This window comes from Glycine max, chromosome 19 (assembly GCF_000004515.6).
Source record: "Glycine max cultivar Williams 82 chromosome 19, Glycine_max_v4.0, whole genome shotgun sequence".
Classification (NCBI taxonomy): domain Eukaryota; kingdom Viridiplantae; phylum Streptophyta; class Magnoliopsida; order Fabales; family Fabaceae; genus Glycine; species Glycine max.
Window position 1 is genome coordinate 51,182,378 of NC_038255.2, and position 18,979 is coordinate 51,201,356.

The following is an 18,979-nucleotide window of genomic DNA, read 5'->3' on the forward strand; positions in this document are numbered from 1 at the left end:
ATAAAATATTTTCATAGGTATGATGAGAAATTAGAACCTCTTTAATTTAACATGTTTTAAAAAAATCAACTATTTATAAATTATATGATTTTTTAAATTAATTATTATAAAAATCAGTTATGATTTCATACATGATAATTTATGATTATAAATTCTAATTTAATTCTTTTAATTACTTAAATAACCTTATTTAATATTTTGATCTTTAATATTTATGCCACTAAACAGGTATTAAATAATGATAAATTAAAAAAATGTATTAGTTAGGTTTTAAAATTCTTGAAACATCAAATATATCTTGAGGCAAAATATTAAAAGATACAGGAAGAAGGTACAATAATAAATATAATGCGCTTCTCCTCTTTCTTTCACTATATGTAAAACTAAAGAGAGAGAGAGAGATAGAGAGAGAATAGTAACATCAACTTGAAAACTGATTTTAAGTTTCATCTGTGATTTCTCTGATTGGCTTAACGCATAGTTCACATCCAAAGAAATAGAAGCTTTGAGCTACATCTTTTGTCATCTGTGGGCTATTTGGCAAAAAAGAAATATTCTGGTTTTTGAGAACACAAAAGGCAAGCTCTGCAGCAAACTTTGGCAGTAGCAGATTCTTTATTTTATCAGGAGGATGACACAAATTCTGATCACAATGAGTCCTCTCAAGAGGTAAAGCAAAGGTGGACTCAAAGAGGAAGCACTCGCGCGGCTTCAGAGGATGCAGAGTCAAGGAATGGAGTATTGGAGCCCGATGAGGTCACCATGGGGATTGCTGTTCTCTTGTAGTACAAGAGGCCGGCGAGTTTCGAAAAGCTCTTTCTAGAGTTTTTCAGGAGATGGATAAGAGGTGCACCTTTTAGATTAGGTGTGGATGATAAAGTAGTATCAGATACCAATTTTTGTTTAAGCTCATATACATATGCTACCTTGATTGACACATATGGGAGGGGTGGTCAATTTCGCGCAGCATGTGAAACTTTTGCTAGGATGATCAAACAAGGCAAGGCCCTGAATACAGTTACACTCAATACAATGTTGTTTTCTGTTTCCGAAAATGGGAGAGTTTCGATGCCTACCCGACACTAGGACATATAACATCCTCATTTCTCTTTATATTAAGAATAATAAGGTCTACTTGGCAGCTAAACATCTTGCAAGGATGAAAGAGGCCTTCCTTGAGCCAGATGTTGTGAGTTACCGTACCCTCTTGTATGCATACTCCGGCAAGGAAAATGGTTCTAGAAGCGGCGCATTGCCAAATCTTATCTTAAAAAAATGCATGAGGCAGGACTTGCGAGTGACTGCGTCCCATATTGTGTTGTGATATCAAGCTTCGCAAAGTTAGACCAATTGGAAATGGGAGAAGAATTATACAGGGAGATGCTTGGATATGCCGTGCAGCCTGATGTCATTATTTATGGTGTTTTTATCAATGCTTTTGCTGATGCAGGAATTGTAAAGAAGCCATCAATTATGTTAACGAAATGAGAAAGGCAGGATTGTCAGGGAATCTGGCTATATATAACTCTTTGATAAAGTTGTATACTAAAGTAGGCTACCTGAAAGAAGCACAAGAAACATACAAGTTTCTTCAATTATCGGATGAAGTTCTTTCTTTATTTTCCCCTAATTGTATGATTGATCTGTATACTGAGAGACTTATGGTTGAGCAAGCAAAAGAGATATTTGAGAGCTTGATGAAGAATGAAGTTGTAAATGAGTTTTCATATGCAATGATGCTATGTATAAGAAAATTGGAAGATTGGATAAAACATTCAAATTGCAACGCAGATGAGAAGGACTAGGATTCTTGACTGATATATTGAGTTATAATAATGTTCTTGGCTTGTATTCTATGGATAGGAGGCTAAGGGAAGCTACAGAGACTTTCAAGGAAATGATAAAATCTGGCTGGAAGTAATGGTGGAAAGGGATGCTCCTCGTGGTTTGCAAGCATGGATTTTGGCACTCTCATGTGCATCTGAAGGAGTCCATTATACAAATGAGTAGCTGTGGTTAATTATGGTTGGAGCATACATAAGGTCGAAAAGCATGATTGGAGGCTTACCTACTCTGGCTTTCCTCTGGAGCTGGTTGTTTGCCTTTTTATTGGCTACATGGTTGAGGCTATGATTGGAGCATTTCAATCACAGTATTTAGAATTACTACTGGTAATTTCTATAATAATCTTGTAATATGGTTTGGTAGTTTGAATAGTTGTCCGTAAAATGAAGCAAAATATATGGGGATATCTAAAATATGAACATATGATAAATTTATATTAGTCGTATATATTGTTCACAGTTACTGAATGTTGTTGGTCTTCAATTCTTAAAGATCTTTTTCTCTGACAGAATAATTACAATATTTCAAAGAGCCATGAGTTTACCTAATCTTGACCACTACTCTTATGATGTTTTGCAGGATACTGGGACGTTTTGTCTTTTACGTGTATTCTTGATGGTCAGTGATGGGAATTGGATTGTTGAAACCTCTTTGGAACTACATGAACTGCTTTTTCCCCCCTTTTTCTTCATTTCAAGGACAAAAATAATTTAGAATAAATGAGGAATGATGATTAAAAGAAAATAAGAAAAAATATCTAGAAGTATCATCACAATAGTGAAATGCATCTTATGAAAATTCATCAGAGATTTTCAAACTAAAATCGTTTCATAGATTATTGTGCCAATGAATGAATTATATATAATTATTGGTGGTTAGTATTTGGAATGTATATATATTTTTTTCTTTATAATATAATATGCGTGTGACTAACCATGGATGATATTATTTTCTTGCCCTTTGGTTGCACAATATATGGTTATTCTTAGATTTTTCTTGAGGAATTGATTTTTCTTTTTATATTTTGTTATCTTGACTTCAATTTCAGGTGCTAGTCAACCACATGGAGCTATATTTCTGTCATCAAAAACTAAGAAAAGTGATGCACTTGATCCTCTAATTGTAGTTCTTCATGGGGGACCACACTCTGTCTCATTGTCAAGCTTTTCAAAGCCATTGGCTTATCTTTCTTACCTTGGATTTAGCTTGTTAATTGTGAACTACAGGTAAATGGTATTAAATGGTATCCTCCTTGGTGTTCAAGCATTTGATCTAGGCTATACAATTTCAATTCATAAGTTTGATGGGTTCTATCATATTTTTGTTGATTCTTTACATAGTGTTTCATCAAGAGATGAATTTTTATTCTCACACTGATAATTGATGATGATAGAGATAAGTGCTAGGAGACTTTTAGAGATTCTGAACCTCGATCACAGATAACACAAACATTACAATGTGGTTCAACAAGTATTGCAAATGAGCAACATCTCTAGATTATCGACTGAATCATTTGACTCTCAAATGTCAAATGAAATGTCAGTGTTGTACTTAATGTTATTCGTAAAGGCATAGAGTTGGCGTGAAACATGGATTATCGAATGATAGAGTGTGAATTAGACTCTCGTTGATTTAAATCTAATTAATCGATATAATGTTGGCTTTCATCCGATGACAATTATCATTAATCTTATTCAATCTTTCAAAAATATACAATGACATCTCTCCTTCTAGCATGTCTCTAAATAAGGAAACTTGTACACTCACTCTTTGGCCCGTCATGACTCTTCAACAAATGTGTTTCTCACTTAGGAAGCCTTTTCGGTCTTTGTTGGCTCTTGTTTTTGGTGATGCAATAGGAGTCTCCTTCTCTGGAGCTTCGTTGATTATTTATCTTCCTATATATATATATATATATAAAGAATATCCTACTTTTTGTTTGAATAACAAGTATTAGAATTTGATTTTCACAGAGAATGTTGTTTAGAAACTTACAATTAAAATTGATTTTGAGTGCTTGATTATCAAAATAGGTTTCAATATTTATTTATAATTTTTTATGTAAACGATCTTTTGTTATAATCAATTATAACTTGTGAGTAATATAATTTAAAATATTATAAATCTTACACTTTTTTCTTTTACTCTAAGGTACAATAGAAAAAATCATTTTTTGTTTTTATAGTTTTATTTTTATGTTTAATCCTGATAAAAGAAATTTGATGCTTAGATTTTTCATTTTTAGTTTTAATGAATGACATTTACAGAAAAATAATAGGTGGTGACAATTTTGTAATTTGAGGAATAAATTTTATATTTTAAGTCGCACCTTGGCTGGGGATAATATTGTAATTAACTAATGTTAGACAAGGTCGCTCATACCACCATAAGCCCGTCTTTGTTTCTCAGCTTGCCCGTAGGCTTCGACCTTCCGAATTGAACCTCCTGAACCAAACACTCTAGCTATAGCCGCAGCTCCAACGTCCACTGTTGTGCCCTAGCTTAAACCCCTCTCTCCCTGAAGCTCTGTTGCCTCAAACCTCGAGCTCTCTCTCCAACGTCCATTGTTGTGCAGTGGAGCTCTCCCTCAAACCCCTCTCCCTATCTTAAACACCGCGCCCTGACGCTGCCTCGAAACCTCGCTGTCTCGCCAACGTCCTTTGTGTGCAGTCGAGCGCGCGCCGTGAGTACGCATAGTGAGGTCGCCCGTGCCGTGACCTGTGTGCCATCTCGAAGAAGTGTAGCTGCCGTGATCCGTCTTCGCGCCTTAGGTCGTCGTACAGGTAACTTTACGAATCTCCTGTAACATGCCGTGATGAAATGCTAAGTGTTTTTGCATTGAATCTACAAATTAACTTGGATTGGCCGGTGACTTGGTTCCACTTAATAGTTAGGGCTCAGGGGTTGTCTATGACTTGTAGAAGGTGGTGTTCCCCTGCAAGTAATATAATTTCATAGACCACATTAATCGTTATGGTTGATCGAAGCTTCGTTTTCATCCTCTCAATAGCAGACCTAATAGTTTCGTCATCCTTGCAGAAAGTAAATCTGATTAGATTCTTTCCCTCTTCTGGATTAAAGTAAAAGGGGTGACCTGTGTGCCACCACTCCCACTTCCTTAACTAGATATTCACAAAATGCAACATCATTTTCCAGTCCAAAAGGGGTGTGATCGACAACCACAAAGTAGGTTCCACTGGATGGGAATACCTTGAAGCCAACGGCCTTCAACCAAAATAGCTCTCTTTGCCATATAATTCCTCTTCAGCTCTACATAGTAAGAGTCTGGTGCTCTCAGAGCTGCTGCAGCAGCACACTGAAAAGGATGGGCAATTGTGAAAGTGAGGAAGGCGTGTGCCTGTCGCAGTCCCCGTGATAAGTGTGGGGGTGCTATGGCCCAACCAATCTTCCATCCTGTTAAGGAGAATGTCTTCCCCTAGGAGTTCATTGTCACTGTCCTTTTCAGGGTCTACCACAAGTCCAGTATCTTTCTTAAATCTGTTAGCAATGGCAATGTTCAGGTCTGCAACTCCATAACCCTGGGCATACTGATTTTTGCCATCCCTGATTGCCTGAATCGCTGCTTCCTTTACAAATTTGGGACCATCAAAGTTGGGAAAGCCTTGACCAAGGTTTATGGCTCCATGTTTGATGGCAAGCAACCTCATTTGAGTGAAGATTGTTGTCTGAAATTTTTCTAAGCGCTTTGCAATCTGACAACATAATGACAATCAACAAGAATCAAACAGAGAACAACCCAGTGCCAGGTACAGAACAGAACCAAAACAAAATCCATGTTTTTTGGAATTAGTTAGGTCTGAAAATGCCATTGCCAGGTACAAAACAGAACCAAACTCTCTTCACTGCCAAAACCATTCCAAGATATGATCTTAGGTCCTTGCAGAAGGTTTTAGTTTTACAAAATAAATAGGCTAACATCCTCAAATGAATTGAAACTAAATTGTAGCAAGAGCAATGAATTTTTAACACCCCAATTTTTCCAAGCACCAAATTAACCCTCATCTTTTCTCCCCATCTCTCTATTCTTATCATACCTATATTTTTCTCATTTACACAGGGTGTCAATTAGCATTTTGGGTGTCCAAATATCATTTTTGTTGTAGCAAATAATACAACCTTCACCAAGCAACTAAGTAATTCAGAAGGGAATAAGAATATATAAATTATAAAATGGAGGAAATTGAAAAACATGGGTGATCTATAGTGTGTGATTGCCCCATCCCATATACGAAAGTACACTGCATCATGATGAAAATACTAAGAAATAGGTAGCCAGCACAAATAAAAGCTAAAATATAAAGATACTATGAGCCCAATTAACATTCAGACATCTTATTTAACTAGGAACATGAAAAATCTTGAGCCCTAATAATAAAAGAATCCGGAGAGTGTGATGATCTGAAAAGGGAGAAGAGGTTGAACCTGCAAAGGTTGCTGCGTTTTGTGGATGACGGTGTCGTTCTTAGTGGAAAAAGTGGACATGTTAGCGGAAATGAAAGATGACAACTTTGGGGTCAGAGAGAAAGAGGGTGTGATAAGATACTGAAAGTGATTTGAAAAGCCCAAGAACTTGGAGGAAGGTGCGAATCTCGTGTATATATGGGCAGTTAGCATAGACCTGCATAGAAGTCGAATTTGATTCTTTCTTTTTTTTGCTCAGCAAAAATAGATATATTATTAATAGGGAATAGTACCAGTGGTACTAGAGTTACATATACAGAGGCAAGTATGTAGCTAGTTCGAGTGTGTACACAGAACCAAGCTATTCGAGTGTGTACACAGAACCAAGCTAATGCACATATAAATACAGAATTACAGAATCACCCATCCCCTCCTAGTTACTGAATGCTTCCTTTATGTTAGAGGACCATTGGTTAAAGTGTATGTCAAAGTCCTTCTCCATGGATTTGACCCACGTCCAAAGTAAGAGAATTGCATCATCCAACAGTTTTCTTCCATCAAACGTGTGATTTTGGAATACTATTTTATTTCTATGATTCCAAATTGTCCATGTAAGAGCAATCCACCAACATTTCCATCTTGTAAGCTTCTTTCCCTCAGCTGTCCTGGTTGCATGCTGCAGGTAGTGGTCCCTAGGGTTTTGTGGCAGTGCTGTTGCTATAACCCAAGACAGAGACTCCCACCATAGGGGTAGGGTATTACTGCAGCTGAAAAATAAGTGAGCAGTCTCCTCTTCCTTAAGTCCGCATAGTGGGCACATAAAGTCATTTACCATCACCTGTCGTCTTCTAAGATTCATCTTTTTTGGTAGTCTATCCCTGATTAACCTCCATGCAAACATAGCTGCTTTGGCTGGGATTTTTAGCTTCCATAGGTCCGCAAAGTCTGAATTCTGGTTTGCCCCCATTAGCTCTCTCCATATCAGGTCATACCCGCTTTTCGTTGAGTAATTCCCGCTTTGATCATGCTTCCATATCCAGTTATCTTCCCTGTAAGGCTGTACATGATGCTGTGATATTTTCCCAATAAAAGTATCCGTCATTTCTACTTCAGAGTCAAAGAGATCCCTCCTCCAGGTGAGTTTCCATTCCCATCCAGTATTGTTGTTGCTCCCCATTCGCATAATGGTTGTCTTTTGTTGGCATGAGATGTGATACAGCCTTGGGTATTTTTCCATTAGTGGCATACTGGTGTTTGTCCAAGGATCCTCCCAGAATCTTAACTTTTCACCTCCACCCACCTTCCAAGCGGTTTCCCTTTTGAGAACTATGTTCTGCTGCTGCTGAGTTAAGACCAGGTCCTTCTACCATGTGGAATCATGATTTCCTCTTGTGCCTTCCTCCAGTGCCCTCCATCCGCCATATTTTGAGCTGATTACTTTTGCCCATGGCTCCTCCTGCTTGCGAAAGAGATCCCCGCGCCATTTCCCCATCAAAGCTGAATTAAATGTCTTGAGGTCTTTGATTCCAAGGCCACCTATGTCTTTTGGTTGACATACCGTCTTCCAATTGACCCATGCAATCTTCCTATGCTCTGATCTTCCTCCCCATAGAAATCTTTCTTTATATTTTATGGCGTTTGCCAAAGAGAATGATAAATATTTTATCTCTTATTTTTTATTTATTTATTAATTTTGTTGCTGATAGGACAGCATGTGTGTTGAGCGGTTATGATTAATTTGATTTTCTCTAATAGTGTCTTCTTAGTGGCTGGAAAATTTATTTGTTTCATGCTACATGAGAGACTGAGTTACACTGCAGTTTCAATCTTCCTAAACTTCTCCTGTCACTAGTTCATCGTGAGTTTTAATATCTTTAAACAAGCACCCCGTTGAGCATGAGAGGCAGTTGAAACACAAGACCATGTCTTTACTCTTTGATTGATTTGTAACAATATTCATTTCTGAAGAATGCAAAACTTATTTAAAGTATCTGCATGTAATTGTTGCGACTGAATGTGCAGAAGGATTTCAGGTTGTCACTTGCCTTTCAAGAAATTTCTCTAAAAAACTAAATAATAAAATAGTAGAAAAAATATATCAGAAAGTTTCGAGGTTATACCAAACGAACAATTGGGAATCCTCCTCATCTATTGGAGCTGCAAAAACTCATATTTTGTTTTTGACTTAAAACTTTTAGGGATTGAAGACTGCTAGTTCAGTTGGTATTGATTGTTTCTTAGTTGGAGAAGTCAGACTGCAAAAGGAAACTGAGGTACTTTTAAGTTTTAAGCATCTGTTTTACCCTTTTATATTAATACTATAAGTTATTAATTAAAATAGATTTGTTATGTGTATGTGTATGAAAACATCAACTCAAAACGTGAGAAATGAGAGAGAGAGAGAGAGCGACAGCGAGAGTGAGAGAGAGAAACACTGGGTGGGAGAGAGAGTGGGCTAGGATTAGCGACCCAACGAGAGAGAGTCAGCGAGTGACCTTCAGGGAGGATCCCCGTTGGGCTTACCCAGGGAACACGGATGGGAACAAAAAATCTGCCTTTTCAAACTGACGGGACCGTCGGGATGTTGCAACCTTTTACTTTACTCGTTTTTCTGATGACATCTCAGAAAAGGAGTTATGGCATTGCTTCAAGAAGTGGGGGGATGTGAGGGAATTTTTTATTCCCAACAGGAGGAACTATAATGGAAGGCGGTATGGTTTTGTAAGGTTCAAAGGGGTTAATGATACCCATTCTCTGGCAAAACAGCTAGATAGAATTGTCATAGGAGGTCTGAAACTCCATGTCAATATTCCAAAGTATGGTAGGGAGAAGATGAGAAGTGGGTTTTCAGAAATCCAACCACGTGTCCATGTTGCCACGAAACAAAGCATAGTTGATCGAGCTCCACAACAATCCCATACAAAGCCGGTGTCATATGCTGCGGCACTGAAATCGAATATCAGACCTCAGGGACGAAGACTGATCTCCCTTAACCATAACCAAGGACAAGAGTCATCCAAGTCCTCGGTTGTTCTAGACGTTAGCCCCGAAGACTATGAGTGGGTGAAGGGTGCCTGGGTGGGGAGATTAAAAAACCTGGCCATGTTCGACAGAGTAGAGGAGGAACTTCTATGGGAGATAGGCATGGACATCTCCCCCAAGTATATAGGGGATGACCTAGTTCTACTCCTGGGACTCACTGACGCGGGTGCAGATAAACTCATCAATGGCGGAAATCAACGAGGTGCAGCGCTGTTTATTTCCTTGGAGAAATGGAATCCAACCATACGAGCGGGCTTCAGATTAACATGGGTACAGGTCTGGGGTATTCCGCTCCAGGCTTGGACTGAGAAGCACGTACGGCAAATCGTAGCAGCCACGGGGGACATGGTAGACATGGACGATGATACTGAAGAGAAGCGCAGGCTGGACAGAGCCAGGGTGCTCGTGAAGACCCCGTGGAATCCGCCAATCAAACATACTGTCGAGGCTCATATAGGTGATGAACATTTTAACGTCGTTATAGTGGAGGAGTGCGGTGGTGGCAGCAATGATCACCGCGGTGGTCGGTGCAACCTCGACGGGTCGTCGGAGGAGATTAGCTCCGACGAAAGTCTCCTCGGGAGCTCTACCCCGAGGTCTGTGGACGGCGATGGAGTCGAGGCAGAAGAATACCTTGCGACGGTGCCGGCGAATGCATTTCCATCACTGGCGGCGACATCTTCCGGTGCCGGCGACGCGACCCAACAGACTCATCCTTTACCCGATGGGCAACGCCATCACTTTTCCACAGCAGGTAAAAGAAACATCTCGCGGTCCTTGAATGCACCCCGTGGTCCGACGACATCCATTGCCCCATATCCAATGGATATCTGCCACACAGCTTTGTCGACCAAAGAAGGCGTGAAGCAGGCTATTGGGAACGCCACCCCTGCGGAAATTTTGAAGTTTAATCACGTAAATGGAAAAAGTGGGAAGGGAGGGATCTGTACTATGACTGAGACCCAAAGGCCAGCAGATATAGAGCCATGTGAGGGGGAAGCAAGTGATGATGTGGCGGAAAACCATATCTCACTATCTCCACGTGCCAGGCAACGAGACTACTCTCTACGGCAAAATAGACTCCACGACACCCCACTAGCAATACCAACAAGGCAGGAACGAGAAGTACATATTGAGAATGGTTTTGGGCCTCATAAAGAAATTGGGCCAACTATTGGCACCCCCACTCAGCCCCCTCAACAGCTAGGCCTCTCTCCAACAAGTAATAAGGGAAGTTTGCAAAACACATGTAAGGTATATCTAAGACACAGGTGGTCCAAAAAGAAAAACCTTACGGCCCAGAATCCTAGTGAAGACCACATGGGAAATGAATAGAGCAATGCACAACTCCAGCATCTGCAGGATGCTTCTCAGAAGGAAACTGGACACGAATCCCAGACAAGGCCAACACCACAATACGACGAATCTGAACGAAGTAAGGAGTCACAACACCTGCAACAAGCAACAAACATCTGGAATCTTGCTCAACAAATAGGGGTCACAGGAGGGGATGATCAGCAATTGGTTATTGACAAAATAAAAGAAATGGAGGAAAGAGACGTAAAAGAAGCAGAGAGGTTGGGTATCAATGGCAGGTGCCCATGAATATCATCTCATACAACATAAGGGGTCTGGGGAGGGGGGTTAAATGGGCAGCCACTAGAAGATTAATCAGGAAGCAGAATGTTGATATGATATGTTTGCAGGAAACAAAGAAGGAGGTCATTGATAAAGTTGTGTGTCAATCACTGTGGGGAGAGGCTGAGGTATGCTGGGAAATGCAGCCTGCCACCCATACTGCAGGTGGCATCTTATGTTTGTGGAGTGAAAGGACCTTTAAGCTTCACTCGAGAGTAGTTGGCAATGGTTACATTCTCCTAACAGGGGAGTACCTTAAGGAAGCACAGACAGTTAATATAGTTGCTGTATACTCTCCTTGTGACATTCAAAATAAAAGGATATTGTGGGACCAGATCAAGCAGTTGAAAAACACTCAATCAGGGGATTTATGGTGTGTTATGGGTGATTTTAACAGCATAAGGGATTCATCAGAAAGATTTGGAATCTGCCAAAGGGAACCAAAAATTAATAGTATCCAAGAATTTAATGAATGGATAGAAGATTTGGAAGTTGTGGAGGCACCATGGACTGGAAGAAGTTTTACTTGGTTTAGACCAAATGGGTCATCAAGGAGCAAACTCGATAGATTTCTGCTGTCTCCTGAGTGGTTGGACACATGGCCTGCAAGTTTTCAATCAACTCTTTCAAGGAATTTTTCAGACCACTGTCCTATCATCCTCAGGTCTACAACTATAGATTGGGGCCCTAAACCATTTAGGGTCCTAGACTGCTGGTTATCAGACCCATCCTTCAAAGAAACAGTGAAGAACTGCTGGCTATCTAGTCAGCTGCCAGGTTGGGGTGGCTTTGTTCTCAAAGAAAAGATAAAGATACTTAAGCAGAAGTTGAAAATCTGGAATAAGGAAAGCTATGGAGATACTCTGAAAAAGGTAATCAAGATTGAAGAGGAGCTAAATAAATTGGAGGAGGAGACCACAAATAGACAGCTATCAGTTGAAGAAGTGTCGAAACGGAAACAATTGCAGGAGGCTCTTTGGGTGGCTGCTCATGCACATGAATCGCTTTTGAGGCAAAAGGCGCGCATAAGGTGGATCAAGCTTGGAGATTGTAACTCCCGGTACTTCCACTTGATGATGAATGCAAACAGAAGAAATAACTTTGTAAATGGAGTTATAATAGGTGACTCTTGGGTGGCTGACCCAGCCACGGTGAAGGAGGAAATTAGATCCTTTTTTTCACAGAAATTCCAGGAAGCAAGTAACCACAATATTAGGCTAGATGGGGTCCGTTTTCAGTCTCTCAGCCAGCAGCATAATGATATGTTGACGGCCCGCTTTGAAGAGGAAGAAGTAAAAACCGCTGTCTGGGAATGTGGGAGTGACAAGTGTCCAGGCCCGGATGGTCTGAATTTCAAGTTTATAAAACAATTTTGGCAGCTTATGAAGCCTGAAATCCTCCGTTTTCTTGATGAATTTTATGTTAATGGAGTCATTCCTAAGGGGTGTAACGCGTCCTTCATAACTTTGATTCCCAAGGTGGCAGATCCACAGATTTTGAATGACTACAGGCCAATATCCTTAATAGGATGCATTTATAAGATAGTATCAAAAGTGCTGGCCTACAGAATGAAGAGGGTGATGCATCTCATCATACATGAGACTCAATCTGCCTTCATTGAAGGAAGGCATCTACTACACAATGCTCTTATTGCAAATGAGGTGATTGAAGATGCAAAAAGAAGCAACAAGTCATGCCTTGTCTTGTATTCAAAGTAGATTTCGAGAAGGCATACGACTCGGTCTCTTGGGATTTTGTATTATATATGCTGGAAAAAACAGGTTTTTGCTCTAAGTGGGTTCAATGGATTGAGGGCTGTTTGAAGTCAGCATCCATCTCAATTCTGGTGAACGGAAGCCCTACGGAGGAATTTCTCCCCAAAAGGGGTCTTAGACAAGGTGATCCATTGGCACCTTTCTTGTTCAATGTCGTGGCTGAAGGTCTCAATGGGCTGATCAGGAGGGCTGAGGAAGAAAATATCTGCAAGGGCTTCCAAGTTGGTACAAACAATGTGAATATTAGTATCCTACAGTATGCTGACGATACAATATTTTTTGGGGAGGCGGGTATGGAGAATCTCATGGCAGTTAAAACAATCCTTAGATCTTTTGAACTTGCTTCAAGTTTAAAAATAAATTTTGCAAAGAGTAGTGTTGGTGCTTTCGGTCAATCACAGCAATGGAAGCAACATGCAGCCACCTTTTTACATTGCGGATTGATGACGTTCCCATTAGTTTACCTGGGTATACCATTAGGGGCAAATCCAAGGAGAGGTCGGATGTGGGATCCCATTATACGCACATGTGAGAGAAAGCTAGCAAAGTGGCAACAAAAACACATTTCCATGGGGGGGGGAGAGTGACTTTAATCAAATCTGTGCTAACATCCATTCCTTTATATTTCTTCTCCTTTTTCAGGGCTCCTAAATTAGTGGTGGATAAATTGGTAAGATTGCAGCGAAGGTTTCTTTGGGGAGGAGGGATTGACCAAAATAAGATCGCATGGATTAGGTGGGACACGGTGACATCATCTAAAGAAAATGGAGGTCTGGACATCAAGGATATCACCAATTTCAACGTAGCATTGCTTGGTAAATGGAGGTGGGGTCTGATGCAAAACAAAGGAGAACTTTGGGCTAGAGTAGTGCAGTCTAAGTATGGTGGATGGCAGGGCATGTTGGCAGCAGATAGACCAGGTTTAGAATCAGTTTGGTGGAGAGATTTGAAGAAGACCCTCATTCACTCCCCTCAGGGTCAGATTATTAATAGTGGTATGCGGTGGAAGGTGGGCTGTGGGGATCAAACTAAATTTTGGGAGGATAAGTGGGTATGTGGGGAAATGTCTCTGGCAGAAAAATTCCCCAGGCGGTATTCAATTTCCTTACAGCAGCAGAGTTTTATCCAACAGATGGGAAGCTACACAGACAACGGGTGGGAATGGAATTTTACTTGGAGAAGGCCGTGTTTTGATAATGAAATTGATTCAGCAGCTGTCTTCCTCAACAAGATTCAGGATATGATCTTACCACACCAAGGACCTGATGTGTGGGAATGGACAGCAAATTCTACAGGTCAATACACAGCAAACAGTGCCTACAAGGTACTGATGGAAGGAGCAGCAGCAGTAACTCAAGAGGATTGTTTTGCCAAATTATGGAGCATAAAGGTTCCAAGCAAAATAGCAATTTTTGCTTGGAGACTTATCAGGGATAGGCTCCCTACAAGACATAAGTTACAGCGAAGGCAAGTGCAGGTTGCTGACACCTCATGCCCTTTATGCAGAGTTGAAGAGGAGAACGCAGGACATCTATTTTTCCATTGCTAAAAAATTCAGCCTTTATGGTGGAATCTATGTCATGGATAAATATAAAAGGAGCTGCTCCCCTCACCCCAAAAATGAATTTCAATCAACATATGGGACTTCAAGTTGATGGTGTTAGGAGCAATAGGTGGCAGTGCTGGTGGCTGACCCTAACCTGGTCCATTTGGAAGACAAGGAATAGCATAGTGTTCTCTAATGCCTCATTCGATGCAAACAAAGTGTTTGAAGACGCAATTTTCTTTCTTTGGTCCTGGCTTAGGAATTATGAGAAAGGCTTCTCAGAACATTTTAATTACTGGTCCAGCAATATTAGACAACAATTTTTTTGTACTACTAGAGGTCTACTTTAGCTATCACTTATGTTTTCTTTGGGTTCTATAGAGTGGTTCCTTTTCAGACTTTTTGTCTGATTATGGAACCATTACCATGGTTACCCCCCTTATGTAGTTCAGTACCTCTGGTACTCTTTATATATATAATATATTATCTTTGCTAACCAAAAAAAAAAAATGTGTATGTGTATGTGCTAGTGTGAAGTAGTTATACATAGGGATATGATTTTCCATCGTTGCTGTGTCTTGGTCATATGATGCACCTTCCTAATCCCAATTGTTGCCTCCTTTATTAGCATGTAATTTAAAACTTCCATGACAATGAACATAGGGGATTACATAGGAGTGTCCCAAAAGGAAATGGAAGTACGTTATGATGAAACTACTGTCAGTTTTACCCACCAATTGTCCCATTCATTTGTAAATTCTAAAAATGAAGCTTCAAAATTTGGAGAACTCTATTCTACCGACATTTGTTAATCCTATCGTAGCTAATAACAGAGCAAAATAGTGGACTGTAGAGCCAATATAATTACATAGTTCTAATTAGTGACTAAGGTTAAATAAATGAACTACCAATCTAACACTAGGTTTCTGTACTTAGCCTGGGAGTATGGGGGATGGATTTTTGTAGCACGGTATTAGGTAGCAGGGTGCTGTGGTGCTGGCTTGGGTCCTACTAATAATCATAGGAACCAGCTGGCCCCTAAAATTCTGTAATTTTAGTACCACTGGTACTCACTATTAATAAATCATATCTATTTTTGCTGAGCAAAAAAAAAAGGTTAAATAAATGAAAATAATTATCATTTCCTTTCAAATAAACTATCTTAAAATATTATATATATATATATATATATATATATATATATATATATATATATATATATATATATTAAAATACAGCATTGGACTTCACATTTCTGTATATTCTTCCCAACCCCTGCAGATATAGTAACTTACAATAGTTTGTAACGTACAACCTGATAGTATCAATATATCACTAACTTAAGTAAGATGCGCTTAACTTCTACATCTAAGGACATGTATTTGGCTGAATCCAAACTTTCAATAAGCCAATTAGGATTGCAAGATATGAGTAATGACTGTGTAGATCCACACAAGATTGCCATCAAGTCAACCACGGGTGGGTCTCAAATGCATTGAAAGAATTAACATAAATACTAACATTCTGAAACTTTGTAAACCAAACACTGGGTTAAAGAAAAACAACAGATAACACCCACATAAAAAGGATTGTAATAGCAGAGTAAGCTTGACAGAGAAGAACCTTTGGTAGGTAATAGAAACTAAAATATAAGAACCTTTGCCAACAACAAATACAAAAATACAATTGTTTACTATAAAAGGGAAAACTTTCCTTCTTAAATATCTTGAATCAAATTAAAGTACACCCCAAATCCCCTGCAGGAAAATGGAATGAAAATTAAAGGATGAATTTTGTTCCTTTAGTTCCTTTAATTCCTTTCATTTAAATATAATGGTACAAATATGATGTGGACTGGGCCAAGTGATAGTAAAGTATTCTTATTCTTTGTTCTAGAGAGATCAGGGAATGTGGAATTCGATTGTAATGAGGTGGTATTTGGATTGGATCATTTTGGATTGGATCATTTAAATATAATGGTACAAATATGATGTGGAATTCGATTGCAATAAGGGTGAGTTGATGAGTTTTATCGACATAAACTATACATGAAACATTTTGAAATTTGTAGGAACTATGTTAAGAATTTATTTTAGTGGGGTCGAAAAATGAAAAAACGTTAAATTAATTGGGCAACAATCTTAATTTAGGTTTTATTATAGTATTATAAATATTGGAGCGAACAGAAAAGAGGACACAGCGCGGCGCCGTGTCAACATCTGAAACAGACTCTATCCCTAATCCCTATCTTCTTCTCTGCTCTCGCCGCACGCTCTTGCCTCCACTGATCTCAGGTACATACAACTTCACATCTTCACAACTTCACAACGCTCTTGCCTCCTCTGCTTTCTTTGTTATTGTGCTTACATATGTTGATAAATTTTTGAAGAAAGAATGAACTTGGTTGTGAATGCTGCGGTGGAAGAGATATGTGGTGGGATTGAAGATGGACTAACTCTCGCATCCCTGTGGGCCAAGCTTGAAGACTCACCCTCTCTTTCATCCTCCAATCTCTGTCTCAATTCCACTATCAAAAGAGCCATATGGACAAACCTGCTTCGCATTCCCACTCTCCGGTTTGAACCACAACCCTCTTCTTCGGAACTGGAGGATGCCGAGAAGCTCAATACAAAGATCTTTGCTCAGCAGAGCCTCACAGACAACTTTGTCGGTCTCTACGACTCGCAATCTCTCCAAGATGCCCAAATGCGTGTCCTTCGCCTTCTTGCTAATGCTAGAGCGAATGGTGTTACGCAAACTCAGCTTGCCAAACAGTTGCACATTGATCCCAATAACTTCCATTATGTGTTGAGGAGTCTTGAGTGTCAAGGCTTGATTGTCAAGCGCTCGGCAATTGAGAAAAAGAAACAAATCTCCGGTCATGGTGAATCCAAGAATTATCCGTGTGTAGCTACCCATTTAGTATACTTGCATCGCTATGCGAAGCAACTTGACTCTCATCAAAGGTTTGAGTTTGAAATTACCAAATTCAACTCCCCTGATGATGACGATGAAGATGCAGATGGAACCACCCTTCAAACAGATGTTCATCTTAAGGATTATAAACCTCAGATGAAAGCTATTTGTGAAAAGCTTGCAGAAGCCAATGACAAGGTTCATTTTCATTCAATTCTCTTTAAATTTACCGACCGACTATTCTCATCATTTTATGCTCATGTTTTAATTGTCATCTTTTTTCTTCAAGGTTCTTCTTGTGTCAGATATTAAGAAGGATCTTGGTTACTGTGGATCGCGTCCAAAACAAAGGGCTTGGCGACAAGTACGTTTTCTGAGTTTGAACTTTCCAAAATTATAATTATGTCTTTTCCTATATGTCCAGATTGCCTTATTGCTCATGTAACCAGATTTCTCAAAGGTTGAAGGCACATGGTATTGTGGAGCAGTTTGACGCTAAGGTGAATGGCAAGGTTGGTTAGTTTACACTGTATCTATGTTTTTTGTAACTCATTCCTGTTTGATGAATTTTAGTCTTTGCTGGAGATTGTAATTTTCTCGGCAATGCCTTTCTTGGCAAGCATTATAAATCTTCTTCTCCATATGGGAAGAAAATCCAACTTATCAGTTACATTATTCTGTCAAAATAAATAAATAAACAAGTAGTCACATTAAGGGTAAAAACATATTGTTTGGGCTTGCAATGTATCATTTTCACCCTTGAATTTCTAAGTATGGCATCTTTTACTGTTGCAAGACAAGAATGAATCTGATTGATCTTGTAATTGCCTGAAAATATAAGATGTGGTTACTTGGTGGATCTGTATTTTAACACAGTCCTTTCAAATAACATGGCAGTGATGACAAATTCTCCACTATTCATGCCATGAGATTAATATTGACTCATTTGACTGTCTGAGTAACCAAACCTCTTCTTTTAGCTCCCATTGTTTTCCCTTTTAGATTATTATATCTCTTTTTTATACCTCATGTTTACACGTCTTTACATCAATTGAATACTTTGTCCTTTACAATCAGCCAATTCCTCCCCTCCCCCCTCTTAGCCATAAGGTAGTATAACTTTGTTGTGGTGATCATATAGATGTAACTCTTTATGTGTTTGCAGATTGAGGCTTGCCTGCGCCTTCTTGACCCAATAACTACAGAATCTGGAAATGAAGATAAAAAGTTGAACTCCGGGAAAACATGTCAAGTTATTGATCAGCTTGTGGAGCTTCCCATGGAGCATCAAATTTATGATATTATTGATGCTGCCGGATCTTGTGGTATTACTTTGAAGGAGGTGCATTTTTTATTCTTATATTCTCTTTGTTGGAAGACATGAAAAGATGTCAATTCCAGGAAAAGAGAAAGAATTAACAAACAATTAGATTCATTGATTTACATTGTTTAGGGCATTGATGAATTGATATGGATCAGAGGTTGGCTATTTCTTTCTAAAAGTACTTGAATAAACTTGTTGATGAATATTATATTTAAATTTATGTTGTTGTTTAGAGAAGATTTAGAGGGAATATTTTGCAATATAATTTGCGTTTTTTAATGTATTACTGACAAGAAAATGGTTGCAGTGAATTTCTATAAAGTGAGATGTAGTTGTAGAGATGATAGTAAGGGTGAAGTTATACTGTTTGAGTGAATTGGTTGTGTCATGCAGATGCTCTTTTAGCTTGAAGCATGGACAAGGCACAAGCTCACCCAAACCTTGTGATGCAGTTTCACTGTGTTCTTAATT

General features: G+C 39.2%; 1 protein-coding gene and 2 pseudogenes across 8 annotated transcripts in view; 2 read left to right on the forward strand and 1 right to left on the reverse strand.

The window, feature by feature from the left end:
* Window positions 1-214: 214 nt before the first annotated feature.
* On the forward strand, window positions 215-2,133 carry LOC102660131 (pentatricopeptide repeat-containing protein At3g23020-like; annotated as a pseudogene).
* Window positions 2,134-4,195: 2,062 nt separating this feature from the next.
* LOC100816444 (uncharacterized) overlaps window positions 4,196-18,979 on the forward strand; it is a 32,178-nt gene continuing 17,394 nt past the window's right edge. For 2 of the 8 annotated variants that reach the window (XM_041012796.1, XM_006604876.4), the window contains exons 1-7: window positions 4,196-4,628; window positions 8,466-8,540; window positions 16,419-16,562; window positions 16,658-17,382; window positions 17,474-17,548; window positions 17,634-17,696; window positions 18,350-18,526. In XM_041012796.1, the coding sequence (XP_040868730.1) occupies window positions 16,663-17,382; window positions 17,474-17,548; window positions 17,634-17,696; window positions 18,350-18,526 (1,035 nt within the window). In that variant the 5' untranslated portion in view covers window positions 4,196-4,628; window positions 8,466-8,540; window positions 16,419-16,562; window positions 16,658-16,662. The remainder of the gene's footprint in view (window positions 4,629-8,465; window positions 8,541-16,418; window positions 16,563-16,657; window positions 17,383-17,473; window positions 17,549-17,633; window positions 17,697-18,349; window positions 18,527-18,979) is intronic. The other 6 variants (XM_006604873.4, XM_041012795.1, XM_003553765.5 and 3 more) reach the window with 5 other exon arrangements.
* On the reverse strand, window positions 4,644-7,444 carry LOC100815912 (uncharacterized; annotated as a pseudogene).